At 41.1% G+C, this 20,528-nt stretch overlaps 1 protein-coding gene across 1 annotated transcript; it reads right to left on the bottom strand.

Moving 5' to 3' along the window:
• Window positions 1-12,828: 12,828 nt before the first annotated feature.
• HINT1 (histidine triad nucleotide binding protein 1) lies at window positions 12,829-20,288 on the bottom strand. Its single transcript, XM_068980470.1, has 3 exons — window positions 20,141-20,288; window positions 15,273-15,377; window positions 12,829-14,149 (listed from the first exon to the last, which is right to left on the bottom strand). Exons 1-3 carry the CDS (start codon window positions 20,249-20,251, stop codon window positions 13,985-13,987), a joined length of 381 nt encoding a protein of 126 aa, XP_068836571.1. The 5' UTR covers window positions 20,252-20,288; the 3' UTR covers window positions 12,829-13,984.
• Window positions 20,289-20,528: the final 240 nt, after the last annotated feature.

The following is a 20,528-nucleotide window of genomic DNA, read 5'->3' as shown; positions in this document are numbered from 1 at the left end:
GATTTGCCAACATCAGATGGCTTTTAAGTCAGCCACTTACAAAGCTGAATTCAATGTTCAACTTATCTTCTGATTTTCCCAAGGTGAAATGTTTTTTGATGGTGTACAAAACAAGGTATGGGTTTAAATGTAAGAAGTAAGGAGAATAAAGATAATTAACGTGTGCTGCACAAAGGCTACACATCAGGCACCAAATAAATACTAATTTGTTTAATCTTCACAGCAAACCCATGAGATGAGTACTAGCTCTCTGTACTTTTCCAAGTGTTTTCCCTTAAGTGTTTCCTGTTGCTCCGTACACAGTCCTCTGAGGGAGATCAAGAATCTCATGGTGCACAAGACACCTCGAAGACCCTGAGACAAATAAGTAGGACCCAAACTTACCGTGAGATTCCGAATCTGAGTTCCGGTACCCTAGTTCCCAGCGCAGCATTTACTTCACTTACACCAAGATGTACGCTTTACAGCCCTGAAGAAAAACTGTTTACCAGACTATCTTAATTAAGAAACACCTATCAAAATCAAATAAACAAAAAGCATTATGACTGCATCTTACATGTCTTCTGTGTACTATGTTTAATTTTTACCATTGTCGGAAAAATGATGCAGACTAAGTTATGAAAACAGTAAACCATAATTAGTTATTTATTATTTACTAAGCAGACTTGTTTTCAGGTAAGTTAATTAGCATTAAGTCCCATATAAAGGCCAACAGTAAACTTTTGAACTTTCTCAAAGCTCCTCCCCCCGCCCTATTAGTTTGACCTATTTACTTCAACCCTGTTCCTAAAATCTAGACATGAGATTTCCCAAGGGACTAATATGGCTTGATGCTAACCAGCTATTCACTTCCAACCTGGTTTTTGTTGATTTGGAGGTTTGTTTATATTTTTGTTTTGTTTTGGTTTGATTTTCTGTTGCATTGGAATGAACAACTACCACCATTTAGATTTGTAACCTTCAATCTTGTGGTAAATTGTATTTGAAAACTGCATTCTAAATTTAGCTTGATTTCACCAGCAAGCTTCTCAAGATCAAGATAGTTTATATATTTTCAGACAGACTGTGCTCATGTGAGAGTTTACAGTGACAGCCACATATTAACAAATGTGAGGGCAAGGATCAAATTAACATGGACTTGACAGAGCAGGGTTCCGCACTTATAACCGGGTTATGAAAGGTTATCTGCTGGTTAACTGTATGGAAACTGTTATGTGTTTCCCACCTAAAAGTTAGTATTAAAAAACACTTATTTTAGCATAGCATTTTGTGTTACAAAATTATTAACCACTGGATCCCTGCAAGACCTCTGCAACAAGGGGCCCTGTGTGAACTCTGAGCCTTCATTTGGTTCACCTTTCTGCGTGGGGCATGGAGCAATGTGTCCACAGGGCCACGAGGATGAGCCCACCCAGAGTCTGTTAGCGTCTACTGGTACCTGGCTCCCAGTTCACTGGGGATGAGGGTGAAGGGATCTTTGTAGGGAGGTGGAAGGAGTGTGGTTATGAGAGTCAGGGTATAGACACCCTGTGCACTGCCTCAGGGGAAAAGGGAAAGAAGTGGGAAGCCTGTAGACCTAAAGCCAGGCTGAGGACCAGCCCTCCATGCAGTGCCATGCTCTAGGAAACTGAACTTAGCCTTCCAGGTCCTTAGGAAGGTGTATCAGCCAAGAAGAAGGCCAGAACAGAATATTTTGTTGAAATTTTATTAGATTAAAAAAAAAAGGAGCAAACCAACAAAACTTGGCAAAATACAGAACCAGGCAACATACATTAGAAGCACTCATAATACCTAGTAAGTACATAAAAATGTGTTCAACCTGGACAAAGTGCAATACAAATCAGTCAGTGAGACACTTTTTCTGCCTATCGGATTGGCAGTAATGAAAAGATTGATAAAATGTAATACTGGAGTGAAAATACCTCACTCAGAATGGGAAAAAAATATTTGTAAGCCATATATCTGATAAGGGACTTGTATCTAGAATGTATAAAGAACTTAAAACTCACTAGTAAAAAGATCACCCAAATAGTCAGCTGTCATTGAGGGATGTATGTGTGCTGTGTAATCAGCAAAAAGAAACACAGGAATACACACAGTAATAAGTCTTAACTAAATTCACTGGCTAAAGTACCTAGTAATAAGCAATACATAGTGGGGAAGAGAAGAGTCCCGAATCTGCCACTTAGCCTCTGAGGAAGAGGAGGAAGAAAGTAAAGGTGACCAACTGGCCAGATGGGCAGCCTCGGGTGAGCCCCCCGACCTGGGCATGCTGCATATCTCCCCGACATTGTGGGTCACCCAGGTGAACAGCTAGTCCTGCACCCCTTCCTTCCTGAGGTTTTCTCCTCTATTTAGTCTCTCACTTGAACCTCACAAGATGCTACATTTCTAGCCTCTTCTCTGAAGAAAAACAGAGGTTAATTACAGCTTCCTATCAGATCTAGTAGTGAGGAGCCTGGCAGGCTACACCCATGTGGTCACAAAAAGTCAAACATGACTGAGAGACTAACACACACACGCACACACACATGAAATTTAATGAGACCCCAAAGTACATGACTATGGCTTATGAATAGCACTCACCAAAAGTGTACTTGTTCTATATAAGAAGTGGCCTACTAGAGCTTCTCACCGTATACTGCACTTGGAAAAAAATTACACTCTAGAAAACTGACACTCTGCTACAAACTGTGAACAAAATAAAGCCTTCTTTGCTCTACTTTGAGTTATATCTTTATTAATTATTAAGGCTCAGTCTTCCAGTTTGCAGCGGAAGCAGAAATTCTCTAACCTCATGAGCCATTCGGGGAAACTAAAGGAGTTCACAAAGCCTCCGGGGATGATTCCCTCCATCTAAAGACTGGCGTTATCTATAAGGTGAAAATCACTGTTGACAAGTGAAAAGATGTCTATAACCTGCAATGCAATTGATATAACAAGAAAGATGTCCTCTCGAGGCACAGACACACCCTCTCCAAGATAAGAGCTCCAGAAAGCATAGGGCTTCCCTAGTGGCTCAGTGGTTAAAAAACAAAAAATCTGCCTGCAAATGCAGGAAACCTGGGTTTGATTCCTGGGTTGGAAAGAGCCCCTGGAGGGGGGCATGGCAACACACTCCAGTATGCTTGCTTGGAAATCCCATGGACAGAAGCGTCTGGTGATACTACAGTCCATGGGGTCACAAAGAGTCTGGCTTGGCTTAGCGACTAAACAACAAGCATCAGTTCAGTCACTCAATCATGACCAACAGACTCTCAAGAGTCTTTTGAACACAACAGTTCAATAGTATCAATTCTTCGGCACTCAGCCTTCTTTGTGATCCAACTCTCACATCCATACACGACTACTATAAAAGCCATAGCTTTGACTAGACAGACCTCTGTTGGCAAAGTAATGTCTCTGCTTTTTAATATACTGTCTAGGTTTGTCATACCTTTTCTTCTAAGGAACAAGGATCTTTTTTAATTTCATGGCTACAGTCACCATCTGCAGTGATTTTGGAGTCCAAGAAAATAAAGTCTGTCACTGTTTCCATTGTTTCCCCATCTATTTGCCATGAAGTGATGGGACCAGGTGCCATGATCTTAGTTTTCTGAATGTTGAGTTTTAAGCCAGCTTTTTCACTCATCAAGAGGCTGTTTAGTTCCTCTTCACTTTCTACCATTAGGGTAGTTATCATTTGCATATCTGAGGTTGTTGATATTTCTCCTAGCAATCTTGATTCCAGATTGAGCTTCATCCAGCCTGGAATTTTTCATGATGTACTCTGCATAGAAATTAAATAAGCAGGGTGACAATATACAGCCTTGAAGTACTCCTTTCCCAATTTGGAACCAGTCTGTTGTTCCATGTCCAGTTCTAACTTGCTTCTTGACCTGCATACAGATTTCTCAGGAGGCAGGTAATGTGGTCTGGTATTCCCATCTCTAAGAATTTTCCACAGTGTGCTGTGATCCATACAGTCAAAGGCTTTGGTGTAGTGAATAAAGGAGAAGTAGATGTTTTTCTGGAACTTTCTTGCTTTGTTGATGATCCAGCAGATGTTGGCAATTTGATCTCTGGTTCCTCTGCCTTTTCTAATTCTAGCTTGAACATCTGGAAGTTCTCGGTTCATGTACTGTTGAAGCCTGGCTTGGAGAATTTTGAGTATTACTTTGCTAGCATGTGAGATGAGTGCAATTGTGCGGTAGTTTGAACATTCTTTGGCATTGCCTTTCTTTGGTGTTGGAATGAAAACTGACCTTTTCCAGTCCTGTGGCCACTGCTGAGTTTTCCAAATTTGCTGGCATATTGAGTGCAGCACTTTCACAGCATTGTCTTTTAGGACTTGAAATAGCTCAACTGGAATTCCGTCACCTCCACTAGCTTTGTTCATAGTGATGCTTTCTAGGGCCCACTTGACTTCACATTCCAGGATGTCTGGCTCTAGGTGCATGATTGCACCATCGTGGTTATCTGGGTCATTAAGATCTTTTTTATATAATTCTTCTGTGTATTCTTGCCACTTCTTAATATCTTCTGCTTCTGTTAGGTCCATACCATTTCTGTCCTTTACTGTACCCAACTTTGCATGAAATGTTCTCTTGGTATCTCTAATTTTGTTGAAGACATTTCTGGTCTTTCCCATTCTGTTGTTTTTCTCTATTTCTTTGCATTGATCACTGAGGATTGCTTTCTTATCTGTCCTTGCTAACAAGCATAGAGCCCGGTATTAACAAATCATCCTTCTATAAAAGGAGACAGGAATTCTGTTGTTGACTATCAGAAACATCCTTGCAAAACGTACAAGGACAAGATGCTGAACTGTCAGGGACACTGGCCCCCTCTCCAAAGATCAACCTCAAGAATGTAGAGAAGGAAAATTGAGAAATCCTTTATAGCAGGAGTGCTTTAAACTGGTCAGTGCAGGGTATAGTGGCTTTAGCCTTAAACAGAAGGCAGCCCCAAATGGGACACATTAGAGCTCTGGTTCTATTTCTCCTCTGCTGTTGTCTTGGAAGAAATACTGCGCATTCCCATGCCTGAAGTGACTCAGATCCACTGGTGTGCTGAAGCTGGTACAGTGGTTCTCAATAGCCAATTGTTAAATTGTCAGTAATTTTGCAAACTAGTTTTTAAACACAGCCATTGTTAAAAATTAAATTATACAAACTTACAATTAAATAAGTTATATTAAAAACAAAGGCAACACTTATGTTCATAACAGCATTATTTACAATAGCCAAAAGTAGAAACAACCCATGTAGCTATCAATAGTTTCTGTATAAATAAAGCATGGTATATACATGCAATGGGATAGTATTCAGCCTTAAAAGGAAGGAAGTTCTGACACATCCTACAACATGAATGAACCTTGAGGACATTATGCCAGTGAAATATGACTGACACAAAAAAGACAAATTCTGTCTTTTCTACTTAAGTGACATATACAGAGCAGTTGAAAAACCATTGCGTAGAATGGTTTGCCAGGGCTCAAGAGGTAAGAGGAATGGGGAGTTGTTTAATGGGTATAGTGTTTCAGTTTTGCAAGGGAAAAATTCCGGGGATTAGTTACACAATAATGTGAATCAACTTAAAACTTACTGAACTATCCACTGAAAATGGTCAAAATACTGTTTTCTATTATGTGTATTTTACAGCAGTTAAAAATTTAACAATTTTTTAAAAGCAAAGGTAATACAATCTCAATTTCCTGGTTTCATAATAGTTGATAGTTATGTAAGGTATTACCTTGGGGGAAATGGGTAATGGGTACACAGAACCCTCCTCTGCTATTTTGCAACTTCTGTGAGTCTATAATTATTTTTAAAAGATTTTTTAAACAATATACTCAAAAGTTACCACTTCCTAATTATTATACTACAGTTTACAATAATCTATATTCTTGAGATTATTTATAACTAGGTGGAAACTCTAAATGTTATGCTACTGCACATCTCAGTTGGCAGCTTAAAACTGGCCCTGATTTTACACCATGAAAATCAGCAAACCCTACTGATCAGGGCTTCCCCCTACCAACCCCTAACTGGTTGTTACACCTTTACCAGCAGCCCATGGTCCAGGGGCCCTCATATGAAGTCCTGGGCTTTTAAGAGGATGAGACAAATAAGGGGACTAACGACCTCAAGCAGTTGCTTAGAAACTTCAGAGTTGGAGAATTACAGCCAAGTTAATAGTTAATTAAGCTGTGATAGTTAATTCTGTGTGTCAACTTGACTGAGGTAAGGGATGCCGAAAGAGCTGAAAAAAAAAACATTATTCAGGGTGCATCTGTGAGGGTGTTTCTGGGAGAGACTAGCATTTGAATCAGAAGACTTAGGAAAGAAGACTCTTGCTCAGGAATGTGCGTATCATTTTACCATATCATTTTTCAAGAATTCTCTCTCCTCCTCTCTCACTCTCTTCCTCTATCTTTCCCGTCTGTCTACAGGAGCTTGGACTTCTGTCTTTTCCTGCCTTTGAGTGTTAGGCTATCAGAGCTCCTGGTTCTCCAGCCTTTGACATTGGGATTTATACCAGTCTCCCCCTTGTTTCTTAGGGTTTTGTATGCAGACTGAATCATATAGCAACTCAGTGGTTCTCCAGCTGGCAAATGACAGATCATGGGACTTCTCGGCCTCCATAACCATGGTGAGTCAATCCTTATATTAAATCTCCTCTTAATCTCTTTATCTACATATATTCTATTGGCTCTGTTCCTCTGGATGATTAATAGAGGCAAAAGAGAAAGACCTGGTGAGCAGGTTTGTGAGAGGTGAGGGCCGACTGACTGTGGGTTTTCTTGGCAGTGGGGTTTCTCCTGCTCGGAGCTTTGTACCCCGGGGCTCATCCACTCCCTACCCCAAGTTCACTGGCACTAAAGCAGTGTATCTGGCTTCCCCCTATTTCCTGCTTTTGGAGTGGAGATAATCTTTTTAAATTTTTGGTTATGATGGGGCCTATGGACACTTTCGGAGAAGGCAATGGCACCCCACTCCAGTATTCTTGCCCGGAAAATCCCATGGATGGAGGAGCCTGGTTGGCTGCTGTCCATGGGGTCACGAAGAGTCGGACACGACTGAGCAACTTCACTTTCACTTTTCACTTCCATGCGTTGGAGAAGGAAATGGCAACCCACTCCAGTGTTCTTACCTGGAGAATCCCAGGGACGGGGGAGCCTGGTGGGCTGCCGTCTATGGGGTCGCACAGAGTCAGACACGACTGAAGCGACTTAGCAGCAGCAGCATGGACACTTTAAACTTTCTAAAGTAGGAGATTCAGGAGAAATTTGGCTCTGAACAGGGATTATTTCTGAAATTCTGGAGCTTCCCAAAACCATAGCTATAGAAGGAACCCCAGTCCCGCTCAAGCATCTAGTCCCTCACTAAAACCAGCAGGAAAAGAAACTTGAATAATTTTAAACTTTGTGGACTTTTAAATCACAAGACCAAGAGATCTGATTTTGGGTTTTAATTCCTTTATTCAAATTGTCTCTGGGCTTAAGCTTATTAGACTTTCATTTCTCTCTGAGAATTTGATAACAAGACTAATATTCACATTATATATAGTTCCATATTTTTAGAGTTTTTATTATTAGAATACCTTACTATTTTTATTCAGTCTTATGCAGAACCTCTGATGTGCTATGTTGGCGATATAACTGGACATAGTTTGACATGGAAATATGAAATTATTTTCAGCCTTTGAAATGAATTATCTTTAGTGTTGACTGATTAGTGTATTTTCTTACCCATTTCCTAGCCTTCTGGGATCAAAATCTACACTCCCACCAACAAATCCAGAATAGTGCCTAAAAGAGAAGTAGTTAGTTTGGCAAGAGCAGCTTATGAAAGGGCAACAAAACTGCGAACAACCTATGATGGACCACAGGCTTAATAATTCAGCCAGTGGATTAGAAAAACAAAAAGCCAAGGAATATGGGAATGGAATTCCTTTCTTCTACTCCTGGCTTCCATGAGGAGGGCTGAGGTTGGAGTGATTTCTCTGATTGGTAAATCTGTAAAGAATAACCACTAATGCAAGTTCTAAGCTCTGCTGTTCTTCCTCTTACAAGCCAACTGCCCTCAAGAGGCTCACATCCCCTGCTAACCCACCAAATCCCTTTACCCCTCTTTGGGTTAATCTCCTTAATTGTGGGTTAAGTATTAGCAGGGACACATGGTTACAGACCTAGAGCCACATCCTCCAACCTCCTCTCCAACAATAATGAAGATGTGATTAAAATGTTGGCCTCTATATTTACTCTTTTGTTTTCTCAGTTTGCCCAAAAGTTGGGCAAGGAAAAGGGGTGTTAGTTATTTGGAATCCTCTAGGGAACTTAATGCAAAGTATTTCCTATCTTCCAAAGAGAAATGCTATTCATTAGGCTTTCAAGAGAGTAAATAACAAAAGCTATTATAGAATCATAAATACACCTCGTAACCGAATCTCGACACACAGTGTCTTGAGTGAGAAGGGTTATGTCCTCCATTTAGCAAACATGAGCTTTCTCTGATAGCCGTCTTCTTTCTCTGAAACATTTATAATATATTTAATGAAATAATATAAACTGCAAAATACATCCTACATGCAGAATATGCTTAATTATTTCCAACAGAAAAAAAAATCATCCTTTGTCTTCTGCCTAACCATAGTTAGTAGGAAACAAGTATTTGAATGAGACATTTCATAAACTTTAGAAAAGAAAATACAACTCCTATTTACTAATAATATAGCATATTTTTTAAAATTCACAGCATTAACAAAAGTTCTGAGAAAGACCTTTTGAAGTGGAACATAATTTATTTTAATAACAAAAATGTGCTCCATTAAAGTTTTACTGAATGACAAAATGCAGTCCACCAAAAACCTTAATGCCCTCCTGAATCAAACCTGTACTGTGTGGCCAAATATAAGGTGATGTGATAAAATACAATTTTAAAAGGATAAACTCTTGCTCTCAAGAGTAACATTCTTATCAGTCTCATAGCTGGTGATGGCCTTTGGACCGTTTTATTTTTAGATGCTGCTGATGCTGTTCACAGAAGAGCAGATACATCATATAAAGAGGAAATAGGAGAAAGAATAGTGACAGGATGTCTTTTTAATTTTATTGGAGTGTAGTTAATTTACAGTGTTGTGTTAGTTTTGGACATAAAGTTACTCAGTTATACATATACATATATTCATTCTTTTCAGAGTCTTTTCTCATATAGGTTATCACAGAATACTGAGTAAATTTCCCTGTGCTACACAGTAGGTCCTTGTTGGTTCTCTCTCTTACATGTAGTAGTCTGTGTATGTTCATCCCAACCTCCTGCTTCATTCATCCCCATCGTGTTTCCCATTTGGTAACCATATGTTTGTTTTTGGTATCTGTAAGTCTGTTTCTGTTTTGTAAGTAAGTTCATTTGTATGTTTTTAAAATTAGACTCCCCCTATGAGTGATATCATGTGACATTTGTCTTTGACTTACTTCACTTAGTATGATCATCTCTAGGTCCATCCATGAGCTTGCAAATGGCACTATTTCGTTCTTTTTATGGCTGAGTAATACTCCATTGTGTATGTGTACATCTTCTTAATCCATTCCTCTGTCAGTGGACATTTAGGTTGCTTCCATGCCTTGGCTATTGTGAATAGTGCTGCAGTGAAATCACATGGTTTTTATTCAGTTAATGTGGTATGTCATGCTAACTGATTTGCAGATATTTAAGAATCCTTGCATCTCTGAAATAAAATTAAATCTCACTTGATCATGGCACATGATCTTTTAATGTACTGTTGGATTCAGTTTTCTAGCATTTTGTTGATTATTTTTGTGTCCGTGTTCATCAGTGATATTGGCCTTTAATTTTCATTTTTAGTGGTATCTTCGTCTGGTTTTGGTATCAGGATGATGGTGGCCCCATAGAAGGTCATTCTTTCTTTCTCAGATGTTCAGCAGTATTAGAAGCAATCACAACACCTGCACAATCCTGAATTCTGCTCACCTTTCATATCTTCCTGTGGCAGTAGGACATGAAGTCCAGGCTTGCCCTCATTTGACATATTTAGTACAGGTGATCCATGGAATGTTTTAGCTATTTTAGTACTAGTTACCATGAGCTGTGAAAATCCATTTTGTTAATGGTATCTGGATTCTCCTTGTCTTCATCTTAAAATTGGCCAAGTAACTAATCTCAAGTCTCCACCAGCTCACCCCATCCTTCCTTGAGTATCTACTGCGTGCAACCATTCACGGTAAAAATTTCTCCAGCATTTAAATACGTATATCAATTTTTAATGTCTAGCTCACAGATTACTGGTAAAACAGGCAAGAATCAAGAGAACCTGTGCAGATAATACCACAGCCAAAAACAGAGCCAGAAAGGTCATCTGTTGGGGCCCTGCTGCTGCTGCCACTGCACACAGGAACTGCAGCTTGCTCTGCTGTCGCTCCTGGATCTAATACTGGATCCGACAGTTGGCAGCACAAACACTGTTGTGTCTGCCAACTGGATGCTGCTGCCACTGACACCAGAAAGCAATCTCCACTGTCTTTGTTTCTTTGTGTCATTAGTTTCAAATTCAAAATCTCAGGTGAATCCATCTGATTGGCAGGGCCTAAGTGAAGGGCTTACATCCTAGCTGGCAGAGGAGCTAGAATACTAGATGTCTTTTCACTTGGGAGATAAGGAATCCCTTAAATTCAGAGGGAGTTCAAATGGTGAACATCAGAGATTACAAGTATCCATTACGCATTTGGGCTTCCCCGGTGGCTCAGAAGTTAAAGAATCCACCTACAATGCAGGAGATCTGGGTCTGATCCCTGGATCAGGAAGATCCCCTGAAGAAGGGAACGGCAACCCACTTCAGTATTCTTTCCTGAACAATACGATGGACAGAAGAGCCTGGTAGGCTGCAGTCCATGGGGTCACAAAGAGTCAGATACAACTGAGCAACTAACACTTTTACATTACACATATAATTTCTGAGTAAATGCTGCAGGATGTAATAAGATGAACAGAGTTTGGTTTTTATTGATAATATATTTAATACATAGAGCATAGTGCGTATCTTGTCGGTGTTGTTGTTCAGTTGCTAAGACCTGTCTGACTCTGTGACTCTGTGGACTGTAGCATGCCAGGTCTCCCTGTCCCTCACCATCTCCCAGAATTCACCCAAGTTCATGTCCATTGAATCAATGATTCCATCCAACCATCTCATCCTCTGTCGTCTCCTCCTCCTGCCTTCAATCTTTCCCAGCATCAGGGCCTTTTCTGATGAGCCATCTCTTCACATTGGTAGCTAAAGTATTGGAGCTTCAGCATCAGTCCTTACAATGAATATTCAGGGTTGACTTCCCTTAAGATTGACTGGTTTGATCTCTTTGCTTGGACTCTCCTTGAGGGTCCAGCACCACAATTCTAAAGCATCAATTCTTCAGTGCTCGGCCTTCCTTATGGTCCAACTCTCACATCCATACATGACCATAGCTTTGACTATACAGACCTTTGTCAACAATGTGATGTCTCTGCTTTTTAATACACTGTCTAGATTTGTCATAGCCTTCCTTCCAAGAAGCAAGTGTCTTCTAATTTCATGGCTACAGTCACCATATGCAGTGATTTTGGACCCCAAGAAGAGAAAATCTGTCACTGCTTCCACGTTTTCCCATTTGCCATGAAGTGATGAGACCAGATGCCATGATCTTAGTTTTCTGAAAGTTGAGTGTTAACCCAGCTTTTTCACTCCTCTTGCACTTTCATCAAGAGGCTCTTTAGTTCCTCTTCACTTTCTACCAGTAGGGTAGTTATCATTTGCATATCTGAGGTTGTTGATATTTCTCCCAGCAATCTTGATTCCAGCTTGTGCTTCATCCAACCTGGCATTTCACATAATGTACTCTGCATAGAAGTTAAATAAGCAGGGTGACAGTATACAGCCTTGACGTACTTTTCAATTTGGGACCAGTCCATTGTTCCATGTCCAGTTCTAACTGTTGCTTCTTGAACTGCATACAGGTTTCTCAGGAGGCAGGTAATGTGGTCTGGTATTCCCATCTCTTTAAGATTTCCAGCTTGTTGTGATTCACACTATCAAAGGCTTTTGTGTACTCAATGAACCAGATGTTTTCTGAAATTCTCTTGCTTTTTCTATGATTCAACAGGTGTTGACAATTTGACCTCTGGTTCCTCTTTTCAAAATCTAGCATTGGAGAGGGAAATGGCAACCCACTCCAGTGTTCTTGCCTGGAGAATCCCAGAGACAGGGGAGCCTGGTGGGCTGCTGTCTATGGGGTCACACAGAGTCAGACACAACTGAAGTGACTTAGCAGCAGCAGCAGCTTGTACATTTAGAAGTTCTTGATTCATGTACTGTTGAAGCCCAGCTTCAAAGATTTGGGGCATTATTACATTTTAAAATTTTGTATTTTTATTTATGTGGGGGACTGCACTGGGTATTTATTGCACGTGGCTTTTCTCTAGTTGGAGGGGGCGGCTACTCTCTAGTTACAGTACGCAGGCTTCTCATTGTGGTGGCTTCTCTTGTTGCAGAGCATGGTTTATAGGCACCTGGGCTTTAGCAGTTGTGGTACATCAGTTAAGTTGTTCCGCTGCATGTGGGATCTTCCCAGACCAGGGACTGAACCTGTGTACCCTGCACTAACAGATGGATTTTTAACCACTGGGCCACCAGGGAAGTCCCATCGTTATTACATTTTTTACAGTGGCACAAATCCCTCCAAAAGTCCTCCCCTGCACCAGACGTTCCTTCATAAAATAAGTCATAAAAATACATAAAGCTATACAGTATCAGGGGAAAAAAAATTTTTTTTAATAAATCCTCCTAGAGTGGGAAAGACTTTTAAAAATGTGAACTGAATTAAAATTTGATACATTAACTTTATATTTTAAATACCATAAACAAAATTAAAATGACAGAAAAAAATTCCCTTGTAAGATTTTCAGCCAGTATCTCTAATCCACCCCCCCAAATATTTTTAAATCACCAATAAATTAAAAATCTAGAAGAAAAACAATTTGTAATAAAATGTGTCAAAATCTACTAAAATGGTCTTGGGGATTAAAAATGGAAGGAACTTATAAAGAAAATGAGCAAAGAGACAAAAGCAGACAAGGAATATTAAATAAATTTTAGAAGCTGGAAAGTGCCTATGTTAAGGAAAGCAGAGAAACAAAGCCATCTGCCCTGTACAACCTCAGAAAGGCTAGGGTATGTGGCAAGACCAAAAATAAGTGTCAGTCTACATAAGATCTCAGATCCTGAGATTTACCTACCTCAATTCTACATAGCCAGATTCATGCAAAACTTAAAAATATTTTTGCTAGTGTGCACATACACATTCAAAACAATGAGTTTTCAATTTGGAGAATTAATTCTAAATAATATATTTTCAAAGTCTTTATAATAAATACTCAGGGTAATAAGGAAACACTACTGTATACGTTCATATGATCATCAAAGTTTCTGTGAGAAACCTACTTTCATCCCTTCCAAATTATCTCCAATAGTCCAGGGAAAACGTGAGCTGGACACCAAGCATTTCTAGTGCCGCAACTGTCACTTTCTGGATCAATCACATCACTTCCTTTGTTCTTAGAAAAAAAAAAATTGGATTAGATAATCTTCTCCTGGACTGATATTTTACTCTAAAAAGCATATTTCAAAGGTGAAGCTAAGTTTATGAAATTTTTTAATTTGTCTTCAAAGATCAGTCACACCATTAGAACCACATACACAATACTGAGTCCTCCTTGGGGAGAAGAAACAAAACCTTCTCAGGTATGAACTCTACCTTCAAACATTCCAACAAACATATTTTTAAAAGTCAAATACAGAATTTAGGCCATGCAATGATGTCTTTTATTATGTATGGGTTTTTAAAATTATTTTTGCAATATCTCCATACACAGGCAAAAAAAAAAATTGTTTAGCATATTGGAACTTGCAAACCTGATCACTGCATAGAGAAGGCAAAATTATCGCTATAGCACACTTAACCAGGAGGCCAGTTCATCTGCCGACCTCCAAGAACATGGAGATGAACATGATAGACAGACTGGCCCCCATCTGAACCTTCATTCACCACCATTCGATAGCCCTTCTTCAGGCCCAGATCAGCAGCACATTTCTTGCCAACAATCATCAAATGCCCAAGAAGCTGGAAAAAAAAAAAAAAAGTTTCTCAAGCACTAGTAATTTATAGCTTTATAGTTTCTTGTCCTCATGTAACAAACTACCAAGTTGAAAAATTTAAAAGCTACTAAATTGAAACAGACTTTGGGCAAGTATTTGGAAACATTTTTAATCCTAATATAATCCTATTAGGTATTTATTAATTACTAATTTCAATAAATTACAGGCATAAATCTGCTCAATTAAAACAATTTTAAGATCATACTCCAAGTGGTAACTTACGTTTTCTTAGTAAAGCAGACACCTTGCTTGCTTGTTATGGGGGCATATTATCAGTTAGGACAGATTTGGTTATGCTGTGGTAACAAACCACCCAAAAACCTGGTTTACATCAAAGATACATTTCTTGTGTTTACTCCATGTTGATCACAAGTTGACCAGGCTATATATTCCAGACCTTTTTCACTTTGAAACCCAGGTTGACGAACAGTCTCTATATGATCACAGAGGTTAGAGAGAATACGGCAGACCAGGTATTAACTTCTTTCAAAAGACATGTATCACTTCTGCTTGTACTCATTGGTCAAATTAAGTCACAAAACCAGGCCCAACATCAATGAGGCCAGAAGTATAATGCACCCCTACACAGAAGAGTGAGCAGTTATGAACAATTACATGATCTACCACAAAGAGCACTAAGAAAAATTTTAATTGAGGCCTGTACATCCTGGTAAAGTCAAATTAATTTTCTTTCCTTTAATGGCATTAATAGAAGAGCTAATGAACTCTCTCCTGTATGATACACTATTTCTTATTAAGGAAAAATGAGTCTCACCAACTAATCCTTGCTTAGAATCCTTTTTGTTTAAGAATTTGTGGTGATAGATGTTAAGACTTGCTGTGATAATTTTGTTGTATATACATAAATCAATATGTTGTATACCTAAATCTAATATAATGTCATATGTCAATTATATCTCACTTTAAAAAATGACACTATTTATACATTGCATTGAAGTCCTAATGATTTTCTATTTTTCCTCAGTATGCCCGTAGAAAAACAAACATGTGACATAACCTTAAGGGTGATATTTTGTCTCCCAATTTAAAAAGCAAAAAACATTAATGATGTTTGTAAATGTACTTACACTTTCATCATCATCTTCTGCTGCAGAAATCTGGGATATATGTTTCTTGGGTATCACCAGAAAATGTGTTGGTGCTTGAGGGGAAATGTCATGGAAAGCAAGACACTGGAAAAAAAGGGGGAAACAAATAAAAGTTTCCATATATAGTCTTACAGGCCTAAATTTATCATTTTCACACTAACCCCATGGGAGAAACACTGGGGTTCCCCAGTGGTAGGAGATCAGAAGTGGACACAATACTTTTCATGGAACTTTTCATGGAACTTAGTCTAATGGGAAGACTGACTTTTTTTTATTTTTACTTTATTTTACTTTACAATACTGTATTGGTTTTGCCATACATTGACATGAATCCACCACGGGTGTACATGCGATCCCAAACATGAACCCCCCTCCCACCTCCCTCCCCACAACATCCCTCTGGGTCATCCCCGTGCACCAGACTCAAGCATGCTGTATCCTGCATCGGACAGAGACTGGTGATTCGATTCTTACATGATAGTATACATGTTTCAATGCCATTCTCCCAAATCCTCCCACCCTCTCCCTCTCCCTCTGAGTCCAAAAGTCCGCTATACACATCTGTGGAAGACTGACTTTAAACACATAAAAGTATACTTAACCAAAGATTCCACATGTTATAAAATACAACAACAAAGATCCTACAAGTTACAAAGGAAAAGTAACAAGTGCAGTAAATGATTATCACAGAAAAACCTAATTTTGATTGGGTGGTCAAGGGCAACCATTCTGAGATAGCTACATTTTAACCAAGATCCAAAGGTTAAGAAGCAATTAGGCATGCTAATCATTGTCTACTATTCCAATATATTCTCATGCAACTTTTCCTGCTCAAATCACACTGTCCACCTCTCTCCACCCTCAAGGCTTTCTCAATTGATTTTCCCTCTACTGCAAAGATCCTCTTTTTCCACAACCCCAACTTTTGTCTAACTTAAACTACTATTCATTCCTCAGCTAGTAGCATATACATCATTTCTAAAGGAGATTTTTTTTTTTTAATTTTGAATTTCATATTTTTTTTTAAGTATAGTTTGGGGGGGGGGGGGGCTTTCCTGATAGCTTAGTTGGTAAAGAATCTGCCTGCAATGCAGGAGACCCTGGTTCAATTCCTGAGTCAGGAAGATCTGCTGGAGAAGGGATGGGCTACCCACTCCAGTATTCTTGGGCTTCCCTTATGGCTCAGCTGATAAAAATCTGCCTGCAATGCAGGAGACCTGGATTCAGTTCCTGGGTTGGGAAGATCCTCTGGAGAAGGGAATGGCTACCCACTCCAGTATGCTGGCCTGGAGTAGTCCATGGACGTATAGTCCATGGGGTCACAAACAGTCGGACAGGATTGAGCGACTTTCACTTTCACAGTTGATTTATAGTGTTGTGCCAGTCTGCTGGATGGCAAAATGATTCAGCTATACACATACACATTCTTAATACTCTTTTCCATTATAGTTTATCCCAGGATACTGGATATAGTTCTCTGTGCTATACAGAGTAGGACCTCGTTTATCCATTCTAAATGTAATAGTTTGCATCTACCAATCCCAAACTCCCATTCCACCCCCTCCCTCCCCTCTTCTCCTTGGCAACCATAAGTCTGGATCTCTATGTCTGTGAGTCTTATTTCTGTTTTGTAGATAGGTTCATTTGTGCCATATTTTAGATTGCACATATAAGCGACATCATATGGTATTTGTCTTTCTCTGACTTAATTCACTTAATATGATGATCTCTAGTTGCGTCCATGTTGCTGCAAATGGCATTATTTCCCTCCTTTCGTGGCTGAATAGTCTTCTGTATACATGCACCACATCTTCTTTATCCATTCACCTGTTGATGGACATTTAGGTTGTTTCCCTATCTTGGCTACTGTGAATAGTTTTGCTATGAACACAGGGGTGTATTTATCTTTTTGAATTATGGTTTTGTCTAGGTATATGCCCAGCAGTGGGACTGCTGGATCATATGGTAATTCCATTTTTAGTTTTCTGAGAAACCTCCATACTGTTTTCCATATGGCCATACTAACAGTCTAAGACAGTTCCCTTTTCCCCATACCTTCTCCAGCATTTTTCACAGAGTTTTTAATGACAGTCATTCTGATTCATTACAGTTTTGATTTGCATTTTTTAAATAATGATGTTGAACATCTTTTCATGTGCCTACTGGCCATCTGTATGTCTTTGGAGAAATGTCCCTTAAGGCCTTCTGCCATTTTTTGACTGGGGTATTTTCTGTTGTTGAGTTGTATGAGCTATTTGTCTATTTTGGAAATTAAGCCCTTGTCAGTTGCATAGTTTGCAAATATCTTCTCTCAGTCATAGGTTGTCTTTGTTATGGTTCCTTTGCTATGCAAAAGCTTGTAAATTTGATTAGGTTCCATTTATTTTTTATTATTTATTTATATGGCTGTGCTGGGTCTTTGCTGCTGCATGCAGGATCTTTAGCTGTGGCATGCAAACTTTTAGTTGCAGCATGTGGGATCTGTTGTGTGTGTGCTTAGTCACTTAGTCGTGTCTGACTCCTTGTGACCCCACGGGCCCCATGGACTACAGCCCGCCAGGCCCCTCTGTCCATGAGGATTCTCCAGGCAAGAATACTGGAGTGGGTTTCCATGCCTTTCTCCAGAGGATCTTCCCAACCCAGGGATCAAACCCAGGTCTCCTGTAATGCAAGCAGATTCTTTACCATCTGAGCCATCAGGGATGCCCATTCCTCGATTAGGGATCAAACCCAGGCTCCCAACATTGTGAGTGCAAAGTCTTAAACCACTGTATCTGTTTATTATTTTTATTTCTATTGCCTTGGGAGACTGACCTAAGAAGACATTGGTATGATTTATGTCAGAGAATGTTTTGCCTATGTTCTCTTCTAGGAGTTTTATGGCGTCATGTCTTAGGTTTAAGTCTTTTAAGATATTTTGAGTTTATTTTTGAGTATGGTGTGAGGAGGTGTGGTCACCTTCATTGATTGACATGCAGCTGTCCAACTTTCCCACAGAGTCCAACAGGACTGAAGCGACTTAGCAGCAGCAGCAGCAGTCCAACTTTCCCAGCACCACTCAAAGGAAATCTTTTGATTCCAGTGCCCCCCTTCCAGAGGGTGGGAGCCCTAGTTGTGCAATTTCCTGGTTTTTTCCTTTATGGCAGTGGTCACTTTTATAATGAGAAATTTGCTGATTATCTAACACTGATTTCTTCCCGCTTTACTCAACTACTGAGGAAATATATCTATTTTGTAGAAATTAAGAGGATAGATAACATTTAGACTAATTACATACCCCTTGAATAGTTTTGAATCTTGTTCTCTAGTGAAGGCAGAAGCTTCTTAATAGAACCTTTTCCTGCTTAACTGTCTCCAGGTAATTATACTTGGTGCTCTGTACAAATATGCTGTATCATGATTGCTTCTTGCTGTTATACTGTTGGAACTCAGATGGTTCAAAAGTCAGTATTCCAACGATCACTTATTAAAAACAACCAGAAGTATTTTTGGAGAAGGCAATGCCCACTCCAGTACTCTTGCCTGGAAAATCCGATGGATGGAGGAGCCTGGTAGGCTGCAGTCCATGGGGTCGCTAAGAGTCAGACACGACTGAGCGACTTCACTTTCCCTTTTCACTTTCATGCATTGGAGAAGGAAATGGCAACCCACTCCAGTGTTCTTGCCTGGAGAATCCCAGGGATGGGGGAGCCTGGTGGGCTGCCGTCTATGGGGTCGCACAGAGTCGGACACGACTGAAGCGACCTAGCAGCAGCAGCAAAAGTATTTTTAAAGAAATACACATTTTCTAAAACAAAAGCATTTCCCTAACAGATAAAAAGGGTATTTAAATAAATTCACCTCGAGGAATTACAACTTAGGTGTTTTGAATCTAAGAACACTACTAGTAGCATGTTTTCTTATAGTCTGTATTTCATAGTGAATTTATTAAAAAGTTTACAAAACTTTTATGTAAATCAGCCATCCTGTCCAGCTTTATCTGAGATCCAAAATATAACCTCCCACCAAATATTTTACACAACATGTCTCAAAGTCAAATGAACTCGGCCTTTCTAAAACAATTTCAACCTACAGTGAGGTCAAGAAAAACGACACTCTTAATCTTTGGGCATAAAACTACTTCCTGTAAAATACTGAAAGAATACTTCGGTATTCCTTCCTGGGAGGGACTAAAGGAAAGCAAATCCCAGAAGCAGGTTCACTCTTGGGAGTTCGAGGCCCGAGAAGAGGAGGGGAAGGAGAGTAGGGGTCAAAGCTTTGGTGGCCGTCGGTGAGCGTCCCTCGCGGAGGCCCAGGGCGTCTGCGCCGCCCCCAGGCCGTGCGCCCCCGGCCTCTAGCGCAATGCGGCGGGGAGAGGCGCCCGGAAACGTCCCCGGCTGTGAGCGGGAGATCGCGGAGATTGGGCCCGAGTCAGGGTGCGATCGGGTTTCTCCCTGTCAGGCAGAGCGCTGGCGAGATTGTCAGATTCCTTAAACAGTCGAAGTACGAGGCAGCCCGGGAGCCGGCGGGCGCCCATGCCGAGGACCCGGAGCGGTCCCCCCACCCCCAGCCCAAAGCGCCCAGACCCCCGCGTTGCGGGCCCGCGAGGGCCCGGCGGCCTGGCCCGCGCCCCGGGCTGATAACGCGTAACCGGAGCGCCGGCACGCGCCGGCCGGCCACCTCGGAGCGACCGCGGCCCTGCCCGCTGGCTGGGGGCCCGAGGCCGAGGCCGCAGGAGAGGGCCCCGTGTCTTCCCTTCTCCCCGGCGCCCGCCGACCCTTCCCATCCCTCCCCTCCGCGGGAAACCCGCGTGTCCACAGGCGCCTGCCGCCTCTCAGCCCACGAGCGAGGCGGCGCCCGGAGCCTACCTGGTCATCCTCATAAATGATTTTGGCTGGGATTTCCTTGCGAATGATCTTCCCGAAGATCGTGTCGCCGCCAGGCCGGGCGACCTGAGCCTTGGCGATCTCATCTGCCATCTCTGCCTCCCTCCCGTGCAGCCGGCGGGGGAGAAGGTCGGGAGGAGGGAGGAGCCGAGGGCGCGGGCCGAGGACGGGAGCGCGCGGACAGGCTTGCGCAGGCATCGCCGCTAGCACGCCCCAGCAACTCGTGCGCAGGCGCACTGGCGACTTGCGCTCGGGTGTTGCCTTGCGCGCTGGAGCTCTAGGGGAACCCGGGAGCGAGACCCAGCCAAAGAGAGGTTCTCGGTGACAGGACCCAGCAGTCGGCACCAAGGTCGTTTTTCTTTCTTCCTTT

The sequence above is a fragment of the Capricornis sumatraensis genome, chromosome 9 (genome assembly GCF_032405125.1).
Source record: "Capricornis sumatraensis isolate serow.1 chromosome 9, serow.2, whole genome shotgun sequence".
Classification (NCBI taxonomy): Eukaryota; Metazoa; Chordata; class Mammalia; order Artiodactyla; family Bovidae; genus Capricornis; species Capricornis sumatraensis.
This window is presented reverse-complemented; position numbering and strand designations above follow the sequence as displayed.